At 44.4% G+C, this 26,516-nt stretch overlaps 1 protein-coding gene across 3 annotated transcripts in view; it reads left to right on the top strand.

Moving 5' to 3' along the window:
• LOC137372280 (collagen alpha-1(XVIII) chain-like) overlaps positions 1-26,516 on the top strand; it is a 345,709-nt gene that overhangs the window by 278,433 nt on the left and 40,760 nt on the right. For all 3 annotated transcript variants that reach the window (XM_068036016.1, XM_068036015.1, XM_068036014.1), the window contains 6 exons: positions 6,242-6,277; positions 9,394-9,468; positions 11,953-11,988; positions 12,530-12,565; positions 14,470-14,532; positions 19,664-19,747. In XM_068036016.1, coding sequence (XP_067892117.1) covers positions 6,242-6,277; positions 9,394-9,468; positions 11,953-11,988; positions 12,530-12,565; positions 14,470-14,532; positions 19,664-19,747 — 330 coding nt within the window. The remainder of the gene's footprint in view (positions 1-6,241; positions 6,278-9,393; positions 9,469-11,952; positions 11,989-12,529; positions 12,566-14,469; positions 14,533-19,663; positions 19,748-26,516) is intronic.

Genomic DNA, 26,516 nt, shown 5'->3' with positions numbered 1-26,516 from the left:
ACCCTTTTGTAGACTTGTGTCACACTGGGAGGAAATGAAATGTTACTGGACAGTTCCATGGCAGAGGTGGTAGGAACTTGACCAGATTAAAGTCCTGGGTCTGTGGTGTAGGTTTTCCTTCTTTAGCACTCTGGCCGGCTGGGTCTCCTACACTTTATAGAACGTACTTGATTTTTAACCCATTCATAGTCAATGGGTCCTTTTGCTGTGATGGTTGAGACTCGGATTTCTGATTGGAGAGTGGAATTGAGCTGGTTTTCAGACAGGGTTTATTGCATTTCTCCAACACATAGGTGAAAACAAAGAAAATAAGACTTGCATTTATCCAATGATTCCCATAACCACAGAATCCCAAAGCACTTTACAGCCAATGAAGTACTCTTGCAGTGGAGTCACTGTTGTAATGTAGGAAATGCAGCAGCCAATTTGTACACAGCAAACTCCCACAAACAGTAGTGAGATAATGATCTGATTATCTGTTTTTTTTTGTGATGTTGGTTGAGGGATAAACATGGGCCAGGACACCAGGGAGAACTCTCTTGCTGTTCTTTGAACAGTGCCATGAGATCTTGTATATCCACCTAAGTGGGCAGATGAGGCCCCAGTTTAACATATTACCTGAAAGGCCTCACCTCCGATGGTGCAGCACTCCCTCAGCCTTGGCGGTGGAGCAATGAACAAGATTTTAATCTCATCTCTGGAGTGGAACTTGAACCCACAGCCTGCTGATTCCAAGGCAAGAGTGCTACCCACTGAGCCACTGCTGACACCTAAAGCACAGCGTGTGGGATTAGCCAAGATAGTGGCTCTTGTAAGACCTACCATTGCCTCCTCTCTCGTGTTTCATTCTGGAATTTTACTCATTTTCTATTCATTTAGTGAGGGCGTCACTTTCAGGAAGAAGTGTTCGAACCATTTTTATTCCCAAACATAACAACCGGGTGAAAAAAAATAGTGTCAACATCACATTACTTGGGTATAATGTTAAAAGTGAAAAGTGCTGCACAGCTCTTCTAAGTTTCGTCGTCTCACTAGAAAGTTTGCTAAACCCTTTTTTTGGTAAAGACGAGGCCCCTTTAATAACTTCCTGACTGAGTTTACAGAGTGCGGATGTTGACAAGATCACAAAATAGACTCTGGACAAAGAAGGCCTTTTGGCCCACTTGACCAGGATACCAACCCTGCTGTCTTCCTGTTACAACATCTTGGCAGTGCCCTAGCCACAGCCATCCTTCCTTTGACAACCTGCTCCAGCTGTCAATGTAATGTGCTCCAGCTGTTGAAACACGAGTGATTCAAAGGCTATGGAAGAAGATTAAAACAAAATTCTTTAAGGCTTCCGAGCTCGGATGTTGACCTCACACAGCTTCTGGGAAATGGTTGCTGTGGTTTTTTTTTCGTTTTTGTGTGGAGATGCAGCTACAATTCTGGAGTCCAATCAGGCTGTTCTAAAACCCAATGAGTCATAAGATTTATCATCAGATTTATTACTTCCAGAAAAACTGATGGTCAAAGATGCAGGTGACAAACCTGTGCATTCCTGAGTTGCTTGAGTTTGTATGAAAACACTAAGCCCACGAGAAACCACATCCTCCTCTAAATCTTATTTTTTGAACAGCACTGAAGGAGGCCATTTGGCCCATCGTACCTGTGCCGGCTCTTTGCTAGAGCTCTCCAATTAGGGGGTCTATCCCCACAGTCCTGAAAAATTTTCCTTTTCAAGTATTTATCCAATTCCCTTTTGAAAGTTATTTTTGAATCTGCTTCCATCGCGCTTTCAGATAGTGCATTCCAGATCAGAATATCTCCCTGAGTAAACAAAATCCTCCTCATCTCCTGATCTACCCCAAGGCTTTTCTGCCAATTATCTTAAATCTGTGTCTTCTTGTTACTGACCCTTCTGCCATGGGAAAGAGTTCGTCCTTACTTACCCTATCAAAGCCCCTCATTATTTAGAATGCTTCAATTAAATCGCCCCTTAACCTTCTCTGCTGTACGATGAACAACACTAGCTTCGCCAGTCTCTCTACATAACTGAAGTCCCTCATCCTTAGTACAATTCTATTAAGTCTACTCTCCAGTCTCTCCAAGGCCTTGACATCCTTTCTAGAGTGTTGTGCCTGGTGTACTTGTTGGTGACACCCGTCAGGTGTACCATTATTCCTCGCCTGGTTGTGACGGGGGTGGCGGTGTGTGGGAAGGGGGTCAGGTTAAAGCTTCTGATCAACAAGGAGTTTTCTCTACCACGAATGACTGTAACTGGTGTGAGGGATCTAGTGGCCTCCTTGGTGGCAGTGGTATTTACACAAAATTGGGGATTGGAGAATCAACAAGTGATGGTTGAATTTTACATTCAGTTTGAGGGAGAGAAGAGTGGGTCCAAGACTAGTATTTTAAACTTAAATAAAGGCAATTATGAGGGCATGAAAGCAGAGCTAGCTAAAGTGAACTAGCAAATCAGGTTAAGGGATAGGGCGGCGCAGTGGTTAGCACCGCAGCCTCACAGCTCCAGTGACCCGGGTTCAGTTCTGGGTACTGCCTGTGCGGAGTTTGCAAGTTCTCCCTGTGACCGCTTGGGTTTTCGCCGGGTGCTCTGGTTTCCTCCCACAGCCAAAGACTTGCAGGTTGATAGGTAAATTGGCCATTGTAAATTGCCCCGAGTGTAGGTCGGTGTTGGAGAATGGTGGGGATGTGGTAGGGAATATGAGATTAATGTAGGATTAGCATAAATGGGTGGTTGTTGGTCAGCACAGACCCGGTGGGCCGAAGGGCCTGTTTCAGTGCTGTATCAAGAAATAAAATAGAGATGCAGTGGCAGACATTTAAGGGGATATTACAGAATAGATACATTACAACACGGAAGAAAAGTTCCAAGTGTGGCACTCGCCTTCCATGGTTAACTAAAACAGTTAAAGAAAGTATCAAACTTAAAGAAAAAGCCTATAATTGTGCAAAGATGGGAGGCAGGTCAGAAGATTGGACAGAATATAAAAACAGCAAAGAATGACAAAGTAAAATTGGAGTATGAGAGAAAGCTAGCTAGTAATATAAAGACAGATAGTAAGAGTTTCTATGCATATTTAAAAAAGAAAAGAGTTAACAAAGTGAGCATTGGTCCTATAGAAAGTGAGTCTGGGGAATTAATAATGGATAATAAGGAGATGGCAGTTGAACTGAACAGAAATTTTGCATCAGTCTTCACTATTGACAATACAAGTAACATCCCAGTATTAGCTGTAAATCAGGAAATGGAAGGGAGGGAGGAACTCAAGAAAATTACAATCACCAGGGAAGTGGTACTGAACAAATTGTTGGAGCTGTGGGCTGACAAGTCCCCAGGTCCTGATGCACATCATCCTAGGGTGTTAAAAGAAGTGGCTAGTGAGATAGTTGATGCGTTAGTTTTAATTTTCCAAAATTTCCTAGATTCGGGGAAGTTTCCATTAGATTGGAAAATAGCAAATGTAACATCTTTATTCAAAAAGTGAGGGAGACAGAAAGCAGGAAACTACAGGACAGTTAGCTTAATGTCTGTCTTAAGGAAAATGTTAGAAGCTACTAGTAAAGACATTATAGCAGGGCATTTAGAAAAATTCAAGGTAATCAGGCGGAGTCAACATGGTTTTGTGAAAGGGAAATCATGTTTAACCAATTTATTGGAGTTCTTTGAGGGAGTTACATGTGCTGTGGATAAAGGGGAACTGGAGGATGTATTGTACTTAGATTTCCAGAAGTCATTTGATAAGGTGCCACATCAAAGGTTATTGCAGAAAATAAAAGCTCATTATGTAGGGGGTAACATATTGGCATGGATAGAAGATTGGCTAGCTAACAGGAAACAGACGGCAGGCATAAATGGGGTCTTTTTCTGTTTGGCAAGATGTAATGAGTGGTGTGCCACAGGGATCTGTGCGTGGGCCTCAACTTTTTACAATTTATATAAATGACTTAGATGACGGGCTGAAGGTATGGTTGCTAAATTTGCTGATGACACAAAGATAGGTAGGAAAGTAACTTGTGAGGAGGTCATAAGGGATATTATCTAAATGGTGAGCGACTGCCGAGCTCTGAGATGCAGAGGGATATGGGTGTCCTAGTGCATGAATCGCAAAACGTTTGCATGCAGATACAGCACGTAATTGGGAAAGCTAATAGAATGTTATTGTTTATCGCGAAGGGAATTGAATACAAAAGTAGGGAGGTTATGCTTCAGCTATACATGGCATTGGTGAGACCACATCTGGAGTACTGTGTCTCTTTATTTAAGGAAGGATGTAAAAGCACTGGAGGCAGTACAGAGAAGGTTTACTACACTAATACCTGGAATGGGCGGGCTGTCTTACAAAGAAAGATTGGACAGGCTAGGCTTGTATCCGCTGGAATTTAGAAGAGTAGGAGGCGACTTGATTGAAACATATAAGATCCTGAGGGGTCTTGACAGGGTGGATGTGGAAAGGATGTTTCTCCTTACGGGAGAATCCAGTACTAGGGGTCACTGCTTAAAAATAAGGGGTCACCCATTTAAGACCGAGATGTGGAGAAATTTTTTCTCTCAGAGGGTCGTGAGTCTTTGGCATTCTCTTCCTCAAAAGGCAGTGGAAGCAGAGTCTTTGAATATTTTTAAGGCAGAGATAGATAGATTCTTGATAAGCAAGGGGGTGAAAGGTTATTGGGGGTAGGTGGAAATGTGGAGTAATCAGTTCAGCCATGAACCTATTGAATGGCGGAGCAGGCTCAAAGGGCCGAGTGGCCTACTCCTGCTCCTAATTCGTATGTTCGTATGTTACCCAGTTGATTGCTCCCCGGATAAGGTGGCAAAGAACATGATGGAATTATGCAAAAGGCAAAATATTGCAGACACTGGAAATTTGGAATCAAAAGCACAATATGAGGGAAGTATTTGCATTTAGGAGTATGGTTGTATTATGGTTCTCTTACTGGACTATGATCCTGAGGCCGAGACTCATGGTCCCACCATAACAGCTTGAGAATTTGAATTCAGTTTGAAAAAAACATTGGAAATAAAAAGCTGATATCAGTAAAAGTTCTGCTGGATTGTCATTAAAAATTCAATTGGTTCACTGATGTCCTACAGAGAAGGAAACCTGCCGTCCTTAACCAGGTCTGGTCTAGGTGTGACTCCAGGCCCACGCCACAGTGGTTGACTCTTCACTGCCCTCTGAAGTGACCGAGCAAGCCACTCATTTCAGGGCACGTAGGGGTGGGCAATAGAACACCACCAGCCTTGCCAGTGATACCACATATGAAGAATGGATAATAAAATACTTAGCAGGTCAGGCAGCATCTGTGGAGAGAGAAACATAGGCTTGACCTGCTGAATGTTTCCAGCAATTTCTTGTTTTTATGGTCCATTGTAATGTTTGAAGCTGGAGGATAGGCTGTATTTTTGCTGTGAAGGTTGAATATCAGGTCTTTTTTTTTGAGGTGTTGTGAAACAGCAAAGTAAGGTCTAAGTCACTGTGCATTGATCAAGAGGAGAGGTATCTCCTGGGCAGGTTGTTGGGTGTGCTCTGCTGATTAGGGTTTAAACCCCTGGTGGTGGTTGGTAGTTACTTAGTAACCCTAACTGTTGGATTTTGGCTAGCCCAAGATGGCGTTTTGATTTAACGTGCTTTTTTTTTAAAAAGTCCCTTTTGTTAAATGACCAGCTGGACCTTTGTACTGTTCTACAGCACGGATTAAAGAATAGTCAATGAAGAGAAAGAAAGAATTGCATTTATATAGCACCTTTCACAACATCCCAAAGTGCTTTACAGCCAATGAAGTACTTTTTGAAGTGTAGTCACCATTTTATTGTAGGAAACGCAGCAGCCAATTTGCACACAGCAAAGATCCCACAAACAGTAATGTGAAAATGACCTGACAGTCTGGTCTAGTGATGTTGATTGAGGGATATATATCAACCAGGACAGCAGGGAGAACTCCCCTGCTCTTCTTCAAAATTGTGCCATGGTATCTTTTGTGTCCACCTGAGAGCCTCAGTTAAAGTCTCATCCGAAAGACATCATCTCCAACAGTGTGGCACTTCCTCACCACTGCATTGGGAATGTCAGCCAAGATGTTGTGTTCAAGTCTCTGAATGGGATTTGAACCCATAAACCTTCTGATTTAGAGGCGAGAGTGCTCCCCAACATGGCTGACACTAGAGTCACTGCCTTATGTTAACAGAGGTGCAGATGTGTCTTTTAATCTATTCTAACTCATGTGTTTGCTATCTTAGGGTCCCAAGGGTACCCGAGGAGATCTAGGCATGAAGGTAAGGATATGTGGTTGTTCTTCACAGCTGTAATGTGGAATGGAGGCAGTTGAAAGGGACAATGCCAGCTAATTAGCACTGCCTTTAGGGATTTAAATATTTAAAGACTTGCATTTATATAGCGCCTTTCACAACCTCAGGATGTCCCAAAGCACTTTACAGCCACTGGAGTACTTTTTTAAATGTTGTAATGTAGGAAATGTGGCAGCTAGTTTGTGCACAGCAAGCTCCCACAGACAGCAATGTGAGAATGGTCCGATAAATTGTTTTAGTGATGTTGGTTGACGGATATATATTGACCAGGACACCGTGAGTCCTCCCCTGCTCTTCTTCGAAATAGTTTACCTGAGAGGGCAGACAGGGCCTCAGTTTAACATTCCAATCTGGAAGATGGCACCTCAGGCAATGCAGCACTCCAATGAAGTGTCAGCCTGTATTTTGTGCTGATGTCTCCAGAGTGGGGCTTAATCCCACAGGCACCATGTTCTATCAGCCTGCATTGCAACTGAACAATGTCATTGCGGGAAGCCTCTATTTCCTCTCGAGTGAAATTAAGATGACCGTGTCCGGAGGGTTTAAGTACCAAAGAGGAGCAGATCTTCCTGTAATGCCATATTCCTACCATTGGAAGGAGCACTATAGCAGTTGAGGCAATTTGGCATGAACACCATTCAGATCTCCTGCAGCCCTGTTGAAATGATGAGCTTTGTGCTGTGCAGAGAAACTATTGGTTGCTGTCATTTATCTTAATCATAGAACAAACAGTAGAATGAAAGGCACAAATTTTTAACCTATCATGAGGAAAAGGTCAGCATGTTTATTGTGCATTCACACCCTGAGGAGGTGGATTAGAATAACCGCAATTAATGTTTATCACATGAACTTGTTGTGCACAAAGGTTTATTCCAGTGTAATCCAGATATTCCCTGAATCCATGGTGAGTGGCACAGAGATGTTAGTGCTCTACCTTGCTGCTTTATTCGGAACCTCTGGTAAATGGGATGGGAAGATGGCCTGTTAGCACCTCTGTCTCAATGCCATTTCTGCAGCTGCCGTTTAGGTGTGTGACATTCTGACCTTTCAGGTCGGGAAGTGTCCGTCTTTTGCTTGAAGGCTCCCCAGAACCTGAACCCACACGTTGCATCGAGGCATGATAAAACCACACACTACAGAAGAAGCCTTTACAGAATCTTATGGCACAGAAGGAGGCCATTTGGCCCATCATGCCTGTGCCAGCTCTTTGGTAAAGCTATCCAATTAGGCCCAATTATCCAATTAACAAAATTAGACCTCTTTCCACATAACCCAGCAAAACTTTTCTCTTTCAAGTATATATCTAATTCTCTTCTGAAACTTCTTATTGAATCTATTTTCACCTCCCTTTCAGGCCATGCTTTCCAGATCATCGTAACTGGCTGCAGTAAAAAGAAAATATTCTTCTCATCTCCCTCTGGTTCTTTTGCTGATCACCTTAAATCTGAGCTTTGGCTACCGACTGTCCTACCAGCGGAAACATGTTTCTCCCTGTGTACTCTAGCAAACCCCTCATCATTTTTGAACACCTCTGTTAGATCTCTACTCTCGGGTGAAACCCTGTGCCCTACTTTCCCTGACCCAAAAGCCAAGCTCCCAGTGCACTATATCATCCCAAAGTTGGGTGGGCATTTCAATCCTGGATTTGACAGATAAACTTTTCATCCTGAGCAAGCAGAGCACCCTCGCGTCATTTCCTATTTCCAGTACAGGAGCAGTTGGCTCCACCGTAGTGTGTAATACCAATTTTTCCAGCTAGGAATCTATTCAGTCTCCCACTAGGTTTCAGGAGCCTCGGACATGAAGTGAAGGGTTAAGTTGATGTGTTGGTGATGGTCTGCAACTCTGGTTGGATAAACTTCTGGAGATTTCATCACATGACCTCCCGCCTCCAACCACCTCACCCAGTCAAACAGCCATTTTCCCCATCTTCCAATACTTTTATAATAAATAAAAGCATTCAAAGAAAATTAAAGTAAAAAGTTTAATGCCCATACAAATTTTCTGCTGGGTTGCTCGTAGCAGTGCCCATGAGATTTCTGGATACTCCAGGGGCTGAATTTTCTGAGGCCTCTGGCGTCAGGGGTTGTGGTGGGGTGGGGGGCCCGGAAAATTCTTCTGGGAGAGGCCCACCATGATCCCCGACACCGAGAAGCCCCCGCCGCATTGTACTGACAGTGGAGAGGCCTCGGTGCGGCCCAGGTGTCGGGGCCTCCATTTGCCTACTTAAACCTATGCAAAAAAATGTTAATTGACTTACCTGGACCGGGCGGCCGTCCCACGCTGATATTGCGGCCTGTGGCTGGAAGTTCAGCACCTTCCGAAGCTCGTTTGGGGATTCAAGGCGAGACACTGGTGGGGAGGGGGGAGGAGTGAAATTATCAGGGTGGGAGGGGGAGGAGAGCGGGAAAAACACTTTTTGTTGGTTGTGGGAATGGTGGGAAGGGATTGAAGGGCAAATGTGACCAGGTTGGGGGGGAAAGTTCAGGTTGGGAATGAAATAAATTTTCGAGATACAGGCCAATATAAAAATATTGGGTGGGGGGTGGTTGGGAAAGGGTCTCCAGCTTTTAATTACTTTTTTAAAGATAATGCACAGAAATGTACCTTTAAAAATTCACTTTGTTCCTAAGGGCTTGAACCCCCGTGCGAAATATCGCAGGGGCTCAGCGGCAGTGCATCCGCGCCTGAGGGTCGCCGTCTTCAAAGCACACTTCCGTGATTTGCGGCGTGCAAATAAAATTCAGTCCCAGGACTATCCTGGAAGTTTGGCAGCCCTGCACAGCATGTCCATCCCAATATGACCAGATAGAATGACATTTAGCAGTAGGACACCAATATTGACCTTTATTTTGGTTCAAAATTTGAGCACCTTTGACCCTTTGCTAATGCCACCTGATTCTCAGCATTGGCAGCTATTCCCAGCCTAATCCCTCATAATTGAAAACCATATCAGGGAGAATGAGGATCTCTCCTTGATGTTGCCTGCCCATTATTTCATGAAGAATTGCTTATGATATTCATTGATTGAGCAAAGAGCAAGTGTTGAATTCGGAATGTGTTTCTGACTGCTTTCCTTTTAGGGTGAACCGGGCAGAGATGGTGTTGGATTGCCAGGTCCACCTGGCCCTCCTGGAATCGCATACAGTGGTGGCAATGTGAGCTCTTTGGTTTATTCTATCACAAGCCTAAGACTGCATCACATGTACTAACTTGAAGAGGTTTGATGAGAGGTGGTTTGTTTCACAACCTGAAGCTGAAATACAAAGGGTTGGACCAGAATGATACCCGGGCTAAAAGGGTTAAATTAGGAGGACGGGTTGCACAGACTAGGCTTGTATTCCCTTGAGTATAGAAGATTAATGGGTGATCTGATTGAAGTGTTTAAGATGATTAAAGGTTTTGATAGGGTAGATAGAGAGAAACTATTTCCTCTGGTGGGGGAGTCCAGAACCTTAAAATTAGAGTTCAGGGGTGATGTCAGGAAGCACTTCTTCACACAAAAGGTAGTGGAAATCTGGAGCTCTGCCCCGCCCCCCCAAAAAAAGCTGTTGATGCTTTGGGGCTCGATTAAAAATTTTGAAACTGAGATTGACAGATATTTATTAGGTATGGGTAATAGAACCAAGGCGGGTGGATGGATTTATGATGCAGATCAGCCATGATCTAATGGAATGGCGAAGCAGAGTTAAGGGGCTGAATGGCCTCCTCCAGTTCCTATGTTCCTGATTTCACCATGGTCCAATTTCAAAGCCAGAATAGGAAGAGTTTACATGAAGAAGCAGAAACAAAGACACCAGTCCATCCCCTATTCTTTAGCATCATCTATTGGCAGTCAGTCTCCTGATTGTGTTTTTGAAGGCAGATGCCTCCACAATAGGCATGCCTTACCACACTTCTTGTTAGACATTACACTAACAGTGTCGAAATGCTCAGAGCCCTTTGTCTCTTGGAGAGTGATTCATTTGTTCTGTTTCTGGGTAAGTCCTTCAAATTAATTTTGGAACAGAGAGCACAGCTGCCAAGCTTTGTTTCCGACTTTGACATGAATGAAAGAACTTGTATTTATATAGCACTTTTCACAGCATCCCAAAGCACTTTACAGCCAATGAAGTACTTTTTGAAGTGTAGTCACTGTTATAATGTAGGAAACATAGCAACCAATTTGTACACAGCAAGCATCCACAAACGCCAATATGATAATGATCTGTTTTAGTGATGTTGATTAAGGGAGAAATATTGACCAGGGCACCAGGGAGAACTCACCTGCTCTTTGATATAATGCCATGGGAGCTTTTACATCCAGTTGTGAAGGTGGGCAGGGCCCTCTGTTTAACATTGCATTCAAAAGACAGCACCTCCAACAGTGCAGCACTCTCTCAGTACTGTACTGGAGCATCAGCCTTGATTTTTTTTTTGTGCTTAAGTCCTGGAGTAGAACTTGAACCCACAAGCTCCTGACTGAGCCAACGCTGACAACTTTGAGAAGTATGAATGCTGCGGACAATGAGGCGAAATAGCCATGGAATGAAGAAAAATCAGAGAGATTCCAAGCCCATAAGTCTTCATCAAAGTGTTTAATTATGATGCCTCTCCATTTAGTTCCTGTTGTTTTGATTTAATAACAGCTTCTAGTACCACTAACAGCAGCAATTCCCCTGCCACATTGGGCAGAATTTTGGGTTTTGGGTCAGGACGCCAACGCTGAGGTCAAAAGGGGGTCACGACCCCGCACTGTGCGGGAAGCAGTCAACCAGCAGTGAATTTCCCCCGAATTGGCCAACTAGTGGCCAGAGGGCAGGCAGGATAGGATCTCTAAGCTGGAGCATCAATAGGAGGCCCTCGAGTATGGAAGAAGCTGCAGCTTGCAGTTCAGGTCAGGGGGGGAGAGAGAGAGAGAGAGAGATGGCACTTCCATCTTGAGCCTGCTGTCCAACTTCTTAAACTTTTAAATTAAGAATGTCTTGTGGAGCGTAGGGCCCCAAAGCCTGCCTGGAGCGCTGGCTCCCCAGTCTGTCGCTGGGAGGCCACCTCCAGGCAGCTGGCCTAGTCCTTGCTGTCTCGGGGGGCCTGCACACCACCTGGAAAGTTCCAGTCAGCCTCTGTAAAGGGCCAATTAATGTCAATAAACTCCCCTCAATTTCTACCCCTATACTGACTCCAGGAAAATGTCCCAGGGGCGAGATGGTGCTGGGAAACCAGCACACCAACTGGCACTGCAAATTTTCACACCCACCTGCCATATCAGGACTTAAATTCTGCCCATAGCTCCATGCGGGTGTCTCAAAAATCCAGGTACAGTCGGTTACTGGGAATGGTGTACTCAGTATTTAGTTTGTAAGGGTGGAGGAGGGAAGGGGAATGTGGTGTAAGGAAGGAGTGGGAGACGTAAATGGACACAACTTGGAAACCAGCTCAAAATAACACTGCACATGCCAGATTTGCACAAGCTCAGAGAGACGACGAGAGTCGTCCCTGGAAGGAAGTGCAGAAGGCGCAAGTCAACAAAGATGGGTACTTCTCTGAGGCACATTTTGAAGGGCCATGTCAGGGCAAAATAGGGAAAATGTTTCACTGCATTGAAATTAAAATAGAAATTAATATTTAAAGTAATTTAATTATTAACTCTTGCCTTTCTTCAGACGGTCAATGGCCTTCCATTTGTGCCTGGTGTAGAGGTAGGCAGCATTCCTTTATCTATTAAGTGGTATAAAATGATAGGCAGTAAAAAATCAGCAAGCTTGCCACACGCTCATGATGAGTGGAGACTTCTATAGAAAAAAAACCGAATATACAAACCAGTCCATTTTGAGTGGCTTATGTTGTTGTATTTAATTCATTCTTGGGATGTGGGCGTTGCTGGCTAGGCCAGCATTTGTTGCTGTTCCGTAATTGCCTTTGAGAAGGTGGTGGTGAGCTGCCTTCTTGAACTGCTGTAGTCCATGTGGGATCAGTACACCCACAGTGCTGTTAGGAAGGGAGTTCCAGGATTTTGACCCAGTGACAGTGAAGGAACGGGCGATATAGGCCAAATCCGGATGGTGTGTGGGTTGGGGGGGAGCTTGGTGGTGGTGTTCCCCTGCATCTGCTTCCCTTGTCCTTCTAGATGGTAGAGTTTACGGGTTTGGGAGGTGCTGTCAAAGGAGGCTTGGCGCGTTGCAGCACTGCAAGCTTTTGTACTTTGCTTCTTAAGGTAACACATTTCTTTCTCCCTTTCAGGGTCCAAGGGGTATTCCTGGCCAAGCTGGATTGCCAGTAAGAAAAGACTAGTAGTGTTTTTTTGCATATGTTTCTGCTGATTTAAATGCACATCATACAGTGGACCCGAGCTGAAGCTCTCAAATATGTGCATCCTAAATCATAATGAAGGACTGGATGCTGTAGTGGGTTAGTAAATCACTGCTTAGGAGCCAGGGTCACATCCAGCCAGGCTCCAAGGGATCAGTCCATACCAGGCTCTCCCTCTCAGTAAAAAGAAAACTGCCATAAGCAAGCACACAATTGGCAGTCTTACTTTGGCCACACGTTCACACTGGTACTGCGGACAGAGTTCTCTTCTGAGTCTCCAGACAAAGCACATAATTGGCTGGGTCGAGCAATTAAGCTACAGCCCTGCATCTGACCTTGCCCTCCCAGTCCTGGGATTGGTCTGTGCTGCATAAAGCAGGGAGAGGTGAACCTCTGCCCACAATGACCATCATATAGCACAAAATCATACAGCACAGCAGGAGGCTATTCGGCCCATCATGCCTGTGCCAGCTCTTTGAAAGAGCTATCCAATAAGTCTCACTTTCCCTGCCCTTTCCCGAGAGCTCTGCAAATTTATCATCTTCAAGTATTTATCCAATTCCCTCTTGAAAGTTATCATTGAATCTGCTTCCACTACCCTTTCAGGCCATGCATTCCAGATCACAATAACTCGCTGCATAAAAGAAAATTCTCCTCATCTCCCCTCTGGTTCTTTAGCCAGTTATCTTAAATCTGTGTCCTCTGGTTACTGACCCTCTTGCCAGTGGAGACAGAGCAAATAAGGAGAAACTATCAAAACCCCTCATAATTTTGAACACCTCTATTAAATCTCCCCGTAATCCCTCTGCTCTAGGAACAATCCCATCTTTTCTCATCTCTCCGCGTGACCTAAGTCTGCCATCTTAGGCACAAAACTAACAGTGATAGAGTTTACCAGATTTATTTTATAAGCCGTGTAGAATGCCATTGACATCAATTGAAGGGAATGTGTTGTAAAGGTCTTTTTTTGGATGGTTGCTTCATCAAACCATACAGGAGTGGGTATTGGCCAAAACACATCGAACCAAGAGAGTGGATTCTTACTTACTTCACCATCTCTGCTATGCCAGTTTGGCTGAGGGAGCAGATGGGGGGACTCCTTCTGGGTTTCTTGCTCTGTAACCCAACTGGCAGGAGGTGAAGGAGGGAAGGAGCCTGCAGTGAATTGTTCCTCCATTGCTGTAGGGAATTGCTTTTGAAGTATAGTCACTGTTGTAATGTGGGAAACGAAGGCAGCAAATTTGTACACAGCAAGATCCCACAAACAGCCATGTGATAATAACCCAGATAATTTGATTTTACCGATGTTGGTATAAGGATAAGCATTGGCCCAAGACACTGGGAAGAACCACCCCCACCACACACTCCTTAAAATAGCACTGTGGGGTCTTTTATGTCCAGCTGAGAGGGGAGACCGTTGTTGGTTTAACGTCTCATCTCAAAATCAGCACCCTTAATACAGCACTAGAGCGTCGGCCTAGATTTTGTATCTGGAGTGGGTTTTGAACCCACGCCCTTCTGACTCAGCGGCAAAAGTGTTCCTGCTGAGCCAAGGCTGACAACTGCAGATTCAAGCCAGATCCTGCTCACCTGTGGCGTACGGTGGTGCAGTTTCACTGCAGTCCAGCTGTCAATTGAAGTAGAAATTACACTGCCGTTTGTCTTTTATCTACCAATATTGAATTGAGTGATGTAGCAGTGGTGTGCTGCCCTTTCAATTATTTTCATCAGTTATTTCTCTTCAAAAGGTTTGATGTGTGTAATCAAATCCCGCTTAACTGAAACACTTCTCGCACTCAATAATTCAGTACTTCAGTCTTATGGTTCCTCTCTGGTTTAATATTTTGATTGCATTCTTCTCACCCCTTTAGGGTCCCAGAGGACCGAAAGGTGATCAAGGATTTCCAGGAACCCTGGGACCAGCAGGGCCTAAGGTAGGTGCTTCAACAAGAAAGCAACAACTTGCATTTATATAGCGCCTTTAACATAGTGAAACATCCCAAGACGCTTCACAGGAGTATTATCAAACAAAATTTGGCACCGAGCCACATGGGAAAGATTAGGGCAGATAACCAAAAGCTTGGTCAAAGAGATAGGTTTGAAGGAGGCGTCAATAAGGAGGAAAAAGAGGCGGGGAGGTTTAGGAAGGAAATTCCAGAGCTTCCATTAAACTACCACTGCCATTCAGCTACAATCTATTCCAAGTATTTAACCAATTCCCTATTGAAAGTTATTTTTGAATCTGCTTCCACCACCCTTTCAGGCTGTGCATTCCAGGTCACAACAACTCGCTGCATTAAAAATAATTCTCCTCATCTCCCCTCTGGTTCTTTTGCCAGTTATTTTAAATTTGTGTCCTCTGTTTACTGACCCGCCTGCCATTTGGCAACAGTTTCTCCTTATTTACTCTATCAAACTTTTCACCTGGGACTGAACTCTGCAGATCCCTGCTCTGTGCTGAGTTAGTTGATCTCTCCCCACTTGGCGGTGAGTCAGACCCACCACCTTAGAGAGAGCAGAAATTAAGACTGAGTTTACTGCTTCTCAGTACTGATCAGTAAGTACAGCTGGAGAGTTTGTTTTTCCATTCTTTCTTGGGATGTGGGCATCACTGGCAAGAGCAGCATTTATTGCCCATCCCTAATTTCCCTTGAGAAGGTGGTGGTGAGCTGCCTTCTTGAACCGCTGCAGTCCATGTGGTGTAGGTACATCAACAGTCCTGTTAGGAAGAGAGTTCCAGGAGTTTAACCCAGTGACGATGAAGGAAGAGTGATATAGTTCCAAGTCAGGATGGTACACTCTATGGAGAGCCCGTATGGCCTTGATGGGCCGAATGGCCTCCATCTGTGCCATATATGACTCTATGTGACCTGGAGGTGGTGGTGTTCCCATGCACCTGTTGCCTTTGTCCTTCTAGGTGGTAGAGGTTGTGGGTTTGGAAGATGCTGCAAGGACAGGTTTGAGCTCAGTTATCATCTTGTGATGGTTGAATGGTTACCACTCATCACCAACTCGGGAGAGGGATTGAAGAACCAATCAAATTACACTGGAGTGCCTTTGAGTCAAGTGACTTTGGAGGGGAGATGAGGGAAAATGCTAAATAAAGATGTTCTCCTACGATGCTGATTGAGAACCAAAGCACGTGGCTTCTTCTGGATGGGCTGAGTGGACTCTCCTGGTTCGAACAATACCCAAAATGGAATTAAAACAGAAAATGCTGAAAACACTCAGCAGGTCTGGCAACATCTGTGGAGAGAGAAACACAGTTAACGTTCCAGGTCAATGACCTATCATCAGAATTGGGAGGCGATTTTCCTCATGTGGCTGTTGCTTCTTTTGCGAGTCATCTTAATTCAGTGCCCTCTGGTTCTCAATCCTGCCACCAATGGGAACAGTTTCTCCCTATCAATTCTGTCCAGAGCCCTCCTGATTTTGAACATCTCTATCAAATCTCCTCTCAAACTTCTCTTCTCCAAGGTGAACAGCCCCAGCTTTTCCAATGTATCCTCGCAACTGATGTTCCTCATCCCTGGAACCATTCTTGCGAATCTTTTCTCCACCCTCTCTAAAGCCTTCACATTCTTCCTGAAGTGTGGTGTCCAGAACTGGACACCATACTCCAGTTGAGGCCAAACCAATGTTTGGTTTATCATAACTTCCTTGCTTTTGTACTCTATCCTCCTACTTGTAAAGCCTGTATCCCGTATGATTTATGAACGACTTTCTCAACTTTCCCTGCCACCTTCAATAATATGTGCACATATACACCCAGGTTTCCACTGCTCCTGCACCCCCTTTAGAATTATGCCCTTTATTATATTGCCTCTCCTCGTTTTTCCTACCAAAACAAATTATTTCACATTTTTCTGCTTTACATTTCATCTGCCACTTGTCTGACAATTCCACCAGCCTGTCTATGTCCTCTTGAAGTTTATCACTGTCCTTACAGTTCACAAGACATCTGCTTTTACTACTGCTACTCCTTCCAGGTGAAACAGCAATTTACGTTTTTTAATTAGTTTTGGGGATGTGGGCATCGCTGGCTAGGCCAGCATTTATTGCCCATCCCTAATTGGCCTTGAGGAGGTGGCGAGCTGCCTTCTTGAACCGCTGCAGTTCTTGGGGTGTAGGTACACCCACAGTGCTGTTAGGAAGGGAGTTCCAGGATTTTGACCCAGCGACAGTGAAGGAACAGTGATATAGTTCCAAGTCAGGATGGTGTGTGGCTTGGACGGGAACTTGCAGGTGGTGGTGTTCCCATGCATCTGCTCCCCTTGTCTTTCTAGGTGGTGGAGATCACAAGTTTGTAAGGTGCTGTCTAAGGAACCTTGGTGATTTGCTGCAGTGCATCTTGTAGATGGTACACACTGCTGCCACTGTGCGTCGGTGGTGGATGGAGTGTATGTTTGTGGAAGGGGTGCCAATCAAGCAGGCTGCTTTGTCCTGGATGGTGTTGAGCTTCTTTAGTGTTGTTGGAGCTGCACCCATCGAGGCAAGTGGAGAGTATTCCTTCACACTCCTGACGTGCCTTGTAGATTGTGGACAGGCACTGGGGAGACAGGAGGTGAGTTACTTGCCGCAGAATTCCCAACCTCTGACCTGCTCTTGTAGCCACAGTATTTTATGTAGCTGGTCCAGTTCAGTTTCTGGTCAATGGTAACCCCCAGGATATTGATAGTGGGGGATTCAGCGATCATAATGCCATTGAACGTCAAGGGGAGATGGTTAGATTCTCTCCTGTTTGAGATGGTCATTGTCTGGAACTTGTGTGGTGCGAATATTACTTGCCAATTATCATCCCAAGCCTGAATGTTGTCCAGGTCTTGCTGCATATGGACATGGGCTGCTTCAGTATCTGAGGAGGTGCGAATGGTGTTGAACATTGTACAATCATCAGCGAACATCCCTACTTTTGACCTTATGATGGAGGAAAGGCCATTGATGAAGCAGCTGAAGATGGTTGGGCCTACGATACAAGACTGAGGAACTCCTGCACTGATGTCCTGGGACTGAGATGATCGACCTCCAACAACCACAATCATCTTCCTTTGTGCTAGGTATGACTCCAACCAACAGAGAGTTTTCGCCTTGATTCCCATTGACTCCAGTTTAGGGCTCTTTGATGCCATACTTGGTCAAATGCTGCCTTGATGTTAAGGACAGTTACTCTCACCTCACCTCTTGAGTTCAGCTCTTTTGTCCATGTTTGGACCAAGGCTGTAATGAGGTCAGGAGCTGAGTGGCCCTGGAAGAATCCAAACTGAGCGTCAGTGTGCAGGTTATTGCTGAGTAAGTGCTTGATACCACTGTCGATGACACCTTCCATCACTTTGCTGATGTTCGGGAGTGGACTGATGGGGCGGTAATTGGCCAGGCTGGACTTGTCTTGTGTTTTGTGCACAAGACATACCTGGGCAATTTTCCACATTGCAGGGTAGATGCCAGTGTTGTAGCTGTACTGGAACAGCTTGGCGAGTGGCGGGGCTAGTTCTGGAGCACAAGTCTTCAGTACTATTGCCGGAATGTTGTCAGGGCCCATAGCCTTTGCAGTGTCTAGTGCCTTCAGCCGTTTCTTGATATCACGTGGAGTGAATCGGTTTGGCTGAAGACTGGCATCTGTGATGCTGGGGACCTCAGGAGGAGGCTGAGATGTATCATCAAATCAGCACTTTCGGCTGAAGATGGATGCAAATGCTTCAGCCTTATCTTTCGCACTAATGTGCTGGGCTCATTTTGTTAGACATTTGTAGCAGTTTGAAAGAACATAGTGGCTTGCTAGGCCATTTCAGAGGCATTAAGAGTCAACCACATTGCTGTGGGGTTGGAATCACATGTAGGCCAGACTCGGTAAGGACAGCAGGTTTCCTTCCCAAATTCAAATTCCACCTTCTGCCATGGTGGGGTTCAAACCCATGTCCTCACAGCATTAGCCTGGGGCGCTAGGTTACTCGTCTAGTGATATTACCACCACATCAAGACTTGTGCTCCAGAACTAGCTGCTGTACTAAAATAAAAGCAAAATACTGCGGATGCTGGAAATCTGAAATAAAAACAAGAAATGCTGGAACCACTCAGCAGGTCTGGCAGCATCTGTGAAAAGAGAAGCAGAACTTGTACTCTATTTGCTGCTTACGATGCAGTCCCCTCTACATTGGGGAGAGCAAACGCAGATCGGGTGACTGCTTTGCTAAACAGCTCTGTTCAGTCTACAAGTGTGGCGGAGCTTCCAGTCGCCTGTCATTTTAAATCTCTGCTCCACTCCCACTCCGACCTCTCTGTCCTCGGCCTCCTACCCTGTTCCAATGAAGCTCAATGTGAGCTCCAGGAATAGAACCTCAGCTTTCAATTAGGCACGTTACAATTATGGACTTTACACTGAATTCAACAGTTTCAGACTGTAATCCCAACTCCCCATTTTATTCTTGTGTTTTTGTTTTTTGTTTCTGGACAGTAGCTGTTGGTAATGATTTTGCTGTACCCATTTACACCTTCCCTAGATCCAACTTTTGTTTCTTTACTTGACCCATTACCACCCCCTTTTGTCTTGCACCATCATCCCGTCTGTCAGTATATCTCTCCAGCCTTCCACCCTGTCACAGACTTTCCCTTTTGTTCACCTCCCACCCCGACCCATCTTTCCCTGTACTTGCTTAAAACCTGTTAAATCTCTTAACTTTTTCCAGTTCTGATAAAAGGTCATCGACCTGAAAAGTTACCTCTCTTTCTCTCTCCACAGATGCTGTCTGACCTGCCGAGTGTTTCCAGCACTTTCTGTTCTTATTTCAGATTTCCAGCACCTGCAGTATTTTGCTTTTGTAATAGTACCCAAAGCAGAGTGGCCAATATTGCTGTAGTATTGTGAACTTAAAACCTAAGTGGCCCTTTACCCATGTGCAGGTTATGCTAATCTGCTCTTTGGGAACAGTTCCCCTTCAGGTCCTCACACTTCGTCTCCTGTAAGAAGAAAAAGAGTCAGGGATTTTTTTTCCTAATGTTTGACAATGTAATTTCCAAGACATTTTAAATGTTGGCCTTGTAATAAAGACTGTTTCTCTGCCTTTTCAGGGAGATAGGGGAGAGCCTGGCTACATCATTGGCCCTGATGGAACCATATTAAATAATCTGCTTGCCGGAAACGCAGGATCAAAGGTGAGTCAGCAGAGATGCTGAGCAATAACTTTGCTGTCTAGTCCAGCTGTGCCAAACCACAATATATCCCTTGGTGAGAAAGAGAAGCAAGCAAGAACACCTTTGTATAGCCCTTCCCTTGAAATACATAGAATGTACAACACAGAAACAGGCTACTTGGCCCAACTGGTCAGTGTTTCTGCTCCACACATGCCTTTTCCCACCCCTCTTCATCTAACCCTATTAACATCTCCTTCTGTTCCTTCTCCCTCATGTGTTTATCTAGCTTCCCCTTTAAATGTATCCACACAATTCGCCTCAACCATTCCCTGCAGTAACGAGTTCCACATTCTCTCCACTCGCTGAGGAAAAAGGTTTCTCCCGAATTCCCTATTGGATTTATTAGTGACCATCTTATATTTATGACCCCTAGTTTTGAACTCTCCGACAAGTGGAAATATCTTCTCTGCATCTACCCTATAAAACCCCTTCATAATTAAAAAAAAAAACTCTTTTCAGGTCACCTCTCAGTCTTCTCTTATCTAAGCGAGTCCCAGCCGTTCAGTCCATCCCGATAGCTATAACCTTTCAGTTCTGGTATCATCCTTGTAAATCTTTTTAGTATTATTGTAAGCAGTTCGTAGTTTTGGTAATATGGGGAAGGGGAAGTACTTCTGTCATAATCCAGCACTGAACTAATGTATAAAATAAAGGAAAATGAAACACACTTTAAACCAGATGGAGCAGCATGTAAAAGGATTGTGGCTTCAGAATCCCCTCAGCTTACCAACTCCAGTTGGATGCATTCCTGGAGGTTTTATCACATGGCCTCCAGTCACATAGCCTTTTCCCCCCATCTCCAATATTTTTATAACTACTGTATAGAGAGTGTTCAGAGAAAATGAAGAAAACACAATTTCTTTTTAAATATCCTTCTGATTTTTCTCCTGGGTTTCTAGCGACAATGTCAGGAAGATTGATCTTTATTTCCTGGAGATTCCAGGTCAATCCTGGAGGGTTGGCAACCCCGAGGATCCCCTGAGTTATAGGCAGTAGACAGCTCAGCAGTACTCAAGTCCCATCTAGTGCAATTGCCAATAAACTTCAAGCAAAGTCAGAAGGAATCTTTCTTGCCCATCATCATCCCCTTTCCTATCCTAGTAACGGATTTAAGAAATAAACTCCCAGATCAAGCAATTAAATCCTTGTTATCTAACTCCTTCAAAGCCAGGAGACAGTCAAATTGTTTCGCAACAGAGAGGAGGGTTAAAAGGATAAATACAGATTGAATGGTTATCAGGAACTTGATGCGACCCAAATATCTCTGGTAGATTATCCGTCGGGTTATGTAGTACTGGCCACAATTTTCATGGTTAACATTGGGTTATTATTGGTTGTTTTGTGCAAAGTTACATTACAATCTTGCTAATATTAATACCTCAGAACAAGGCAGCAGCTTATACATTTCCATAAGGCCTTGGTCTGTATGTCTCCATTGCACTGGATAGTGTGCATCTAATGAGACTAGAATGGTTTATATTTTCCTGAGTACAGCATCCATTCTCAGGGCAGGAACTTTTTCCTAAACCGAGTCAGTGCCCTGCCCTTCGGACCAGTGGTGGGGAGAGGGCTCTGGCTGATTTCAGGACTTGCTTCATTCACTGATGGAATGACAGAGACACGCCTGCCTAGGTAAATTGAGTGGTTGGCACCACTCAGTCACAGTTTAAATGCAGCAGATTTGGGCATGGTTAAATAAGGGAAGTAAATTGTAAACTGAGAGAGAGAGAGATGCACGTTTGTGTTCACAGCATAGAGGGATATCTCTTAAGGTCAGTTCCAAATGCGGATGGATCAATATCCTACAGTCAGTGCTAAACGGGGATGAATCAATATCCGACAGCCAGTTCCAAATGGTGACGGATCAATATCCCACAGTCAGTTCCAAATGGTGACGGATCGATATCCTACAGTCAGTTCCAAATGGTGATGGATCAATATCCCACAGTCAGTTCCAAATGGGGATGGATCAATATCCCACAGTCAGTTCCAAATGGTGAGGGATCAATATCCGACAGTCAGTTCCAAATGGGGATGGATCAATATCCTACAGTCAGTTCCAAATGGTGATGGATCAATATCCCACAGTCAGTTCCAAATGGGGATGGATCAATATCCCACAGTCAGTTCCAAATGGGGATGGATCGATATCCTACAGTCAGTTCCAAATGGGGATGGATCAATATCCCACTGTCAGTTCCAAATGGGGATGGATCAATATCCCACAGTCAGTTCCAAATGGGGATGGATCAATATCCTACAGTCAGTTCCAAATGGGGATGGATCAATATCCCACAGTCAGTTCCAAATGGGGATGGATCAATATCCCACAGTCAGTTCCAAATGGGGATGGATCAATATCCAACAGTCAGTTCCAAATGGTGAGGGATCAATATCCAACAGTCAGTTACAAATGGTGGGGGATCAATATCCTACAGTCAGTTACAAATGGGGATGGATCAATATCCTACAGTCAGTTCCAAATGGTGATGGATCAATATCCCACAGTCAGTTCCAAATGGGGATGGATCAATATCCCACAGTCAGTTCCAAATGGGGATGGATCAATATCCCACAGTCAGTTCCAAATGGGGATGGATCAATATCCTACAGTCAGTTCCAAATGGTGATGGATCAATATCCCACAGTCAGTTCCAAATGGGGATGGATCAATATCCTACAGTCAGTTCCAAATGGTGAGGGATCAATATCCAACAGTCAGTTCCAAATGGTGAGGGATCAATATCCTACAGTCAGTTACAAATGGTGAGGGATCAATATCCTACGGTCAGTTCCAAATGGGGATGGATCAATATCCTACAGTCAGTTCCAAATGGTGAGGGATCAATATCCTACAGTCAGTTCCAAATGGTGAGGGATCAATATCCTACAGTCAGTTCCAAATGGGGATGGATCAATATCCCACAGTCAGTTCCAAATGGGGATGGATCAATATCCAACAGTCAGTTACAAATGGTGAGGGATCAATATCCAACAGTCAGTTACAAATGGTGAGGGATCAATATCCTACGGTCAGTTCCAAATGGGGATGGATCAATATCCTACAGTCAGTTCCAAATGGTGAGGGATCAATATCCCACAGTCAGTTCCAAATGGGGATGGATCAATATCCCACAGTCAGTTCCAAATGGGGATGGATCAATATCCCACAGTCAGTTCCAAATGGGGATGGATCAATATCCTACAGTCAGTTCCAAATGGGGATGGATCAATATCCCACAGTCAGTTCCAAATGGGGATGGATCAATATCCCACAGTCAGTTCCAAATGGGGATGGATCAATATCCTACAGTCAGTTCCAAATGGTGAGGGATCAATACCTACAGTCAGTTCCAAATGGGGATGGATCAATATCCCACAGTCAGTTCCAAATGGGGATGGATCAATATCCTACAGTCAGTTCCAAATGGGGATGGATCAATATCCTACAGTCAGTTCCAAATGGGGATGGATCAATATCCTGCAGTCAGTTCCAAATGGGGATGGATCAATATCCTGCAGTCAGTTCCAAATGGGGATGGATCAATATCCTACAGTCAGTTCCAAATGGGGATGGATCAATATCCTACAGTCAGTTACAAATGGTGAGGGATCAATATCCCACAGTCAGTTCCAAATGGGGATGGATCAATATCCTACAGTCAGTTCCAAATGGGGATGGATCAATATCCCACAGTCAGTTCCAAATGGGGATGGATCAATATCCTACAGTCAGTTCCAAATGGTGAGGGATCAATATCCTACAGTCAGTTCCAAATGGGGATGGATCAATATCCTACAGTCAGTTACAAATGGGGATGGATCAATATCCTACAGTCAGTTCCAAATGGTGAGGGATCAATATCCTACGGTCAGTTCCAAATGGGGATGGATCAATATCCTACAGTCAGTTCCAAATGGTGAGGGATCAATATCCTACAGTCAGTTCCAAATGGGGATGGATCAATATCCCACAGTCAGTTACAAATGGTGAGGGATCAATATCCTACAGTCAGTTCCAAATGGAGAGGGATCAATATCCTACAGTCAGTTTCAAATGGGGATGGATCAGTATCCTACAGTCAGTTCCAAATGGAGAGGGATCAATATCCTACAGTCAGTTCCAAATGGTGAGGGATCAATATCCTACAGACAGTTTCAAATGGGGATGGATCAGTATCCTACAGTTAGTTCCAAATGGTGAGGGATCAATATCCTACAGACAGTTTCAAATGGGGATGGATCAGTATCCTACAGTCAGTTTCAAATGGGGATGGATCGATATCCTACAGTCAGTTCCAAATGGGGATGGATCAATATCCCACTGTCAGTTCCAAATGGGGATGGATCAATATCCCACAGTCAGTTCCAAATGGGGATGGATCAATATCCTACAGTCAGTTCCAAATGGTGAGGGATCAATACCTACAGTCAGTTCCAAATGGGGATGGATCAATATCCCACAGTCAGTTCCAAATGGGGATGGATCAATATCCTACAGTCAGTTCCAAATGGGGATGGATCAATATCCTACAGTCAGTTCCAAATGGGGATGGATCAATATCCTGCAGTCAGTTCCAAATGGGGATGGATCAATATCCTGCAGTCAGTTCCAAATGGGGATGGATCAATATCCTACAGTCAGTTCCAAATGGGGATGGATCAATATCCTACAGTCAGTTACAAATGGTGAGGGATCAATATCCCACAGTCAGTTCCAAATGGGGATGGATCAATATCCTACAGTCAGTTCCAAATGGGGATGGATCAATATCCCACAGTCAGTTCCAAATGGGGATGGATCAATATCCTACAGTCAGTTCCAAATGGTGAGGGATCAATATCCTACAGTCAGTTCCAAATGGGGATGGATCAATATCCTACAGTCAGTTACAAATGGGGATGGATCAATATCCTACAGTCAGTTCCAAATGGTGAGGGATCAATATCCTACGGTCAGTTCCAAATGGGGATGGATCAATATCCTACAGTCAGTTCCAAATGGTGAGGGATCAATATCCTACAGTCAGTTCCAAATGGGGATGGATCAATATCCCACAGTCAGTTACAAATGGTGAGGGATCAATATCCTACAGTCAGTTCCAAATGGAGAGGGATCAATATCCTACAGTCAGTTTCAAATGGGGATGGATCAGTATCCTACAGTCAGTTCCAAATGGAGAGGGATCAATATCCTACAGTCAGTTCCAAATGGTGAGGGATCAATATCCTACAGACAGTTTCAAATGGGGATGGATCAGTATCCTACAGTTAGTTCCAAATGGTGAGGGATCAATATCCTACAGACAGTTTCAAATGGGGATGGATCAGTATCCTACAGTCAGTTTCAAATGGGGATGGATCGATATCCTACAGTCAGTTCCAAATGGGGATGGATCAATACCTACAGTCAGTTCCAAATGGGGAGGGATCAATATCCTACAGTCAGTTTCAAATGGGGATGGATCAGTATCCTACAGTCAGTTCCAAATGGAGAGGGATCAATATCCTCCAGTCAGTTTCAAATGGGGATGGATCGATATCCTACAGTCAGTTCAAAATGGGGATGGATCAGTATCCTACAGTCAGTTCCAAATGGAGAGGGATCAATATCCTACAGTCAGTTTCAAATGGGGATGGATCGATATCCTACAGTCAGTTCCAAATGGAGAGGGATCAATATCCTACATACAGCCAGTTCCAAGTGGGGATGGATCAATATCCCACAGTCAGTTCCAAATGGTGATGGATCACTATCCTACAGTCAGTTCCAAGTGGGGATGGATCGAAATCCCACAGTCAGTTCCAAATGGCGAGCGATCAATATCCTACAGTCAGTTTCAAATGGCGATGGATCGATATCCTACCGTCAGTTCCAAATGGGGATGGATCAATACCTACAGTCAGTTTCAAATGGTGAGGGATCAATATCCTACAGTCAGTTCCAAATGGTGAGGGATCAATACCCTACAGTCAGTTTCAAATGGGGATGGATCAATATCCTACAGTCAGTTCCAAATGGGGATGGATCAATATCCCACAGTCAGTTCCAAATGGGGATGGATCAATATCCAACAGTCAGTTCCAAATGGTGAGGGATCAATATCCTACAGTCAGTTTCAAATGGCGATGGATCGATATCCTACCGTCAGTTCCAAATGGGGATGGATCAATACCTACAGTCAGTTTCAAATGGTGAGGGATCAATATCCTACAGTCAGTTCCAAATGGTGAGGGATCAATACCCTACAGTCAGTTTCAAATGGGGATGGATCAATATCCTACAGTCAGTTCCAAATGGGGATGGATCAATACCTACAGTCAGTTTCAAATGGGGATTGATCAATATCCTACAGTCAGTTCCAAATGGTGATGGATCAATTTCCCACAGTCAGTTCCAAATGGGGATGGATCAATATCCTACAGTCAGTTCCAAATGGAGAGGGATCAATATCCTACAGTCAGTTCCAAATGGGGTTGAATCAATATCCCACAGTCAGTTCCAAATGGTGAGGGATCAATATCCTACAGTCAGTTCCAAATGGGGAGGGCTCAATATCCTACAGTCAGTTCCAAATGGGGATGGATCAATATCCTACTGTCAGTTCCAAATGGTGAGGGATCAATATCCTACAGTCAGTTCCAAATGGAGAGGGATCAATATCCTACAGTCAGTTCCAAATGGGGATGGATCAATACCTACAGTCAGTTTCAAATGGGGATGGATCAA

Source organism: Heterodontus francisci, chromosome 7, assembly GCF_036365525.1.
Source record: "Heterodontus francisci isolate sHetFra1 chromosome 7, sHetFra1.hap1, whole genome shotgun sequence".
NCBI lineage: Eukaryota > Metazoa > Chordata > Chondrichthyes > Heterodontiformes > Heterodontidae > Heterodontus > Heterodontus francisci.
Note: the sequence above shows the minus strand (reverse complement) of the source record. Positions and strands in the feature narration are given on the sequence as shown.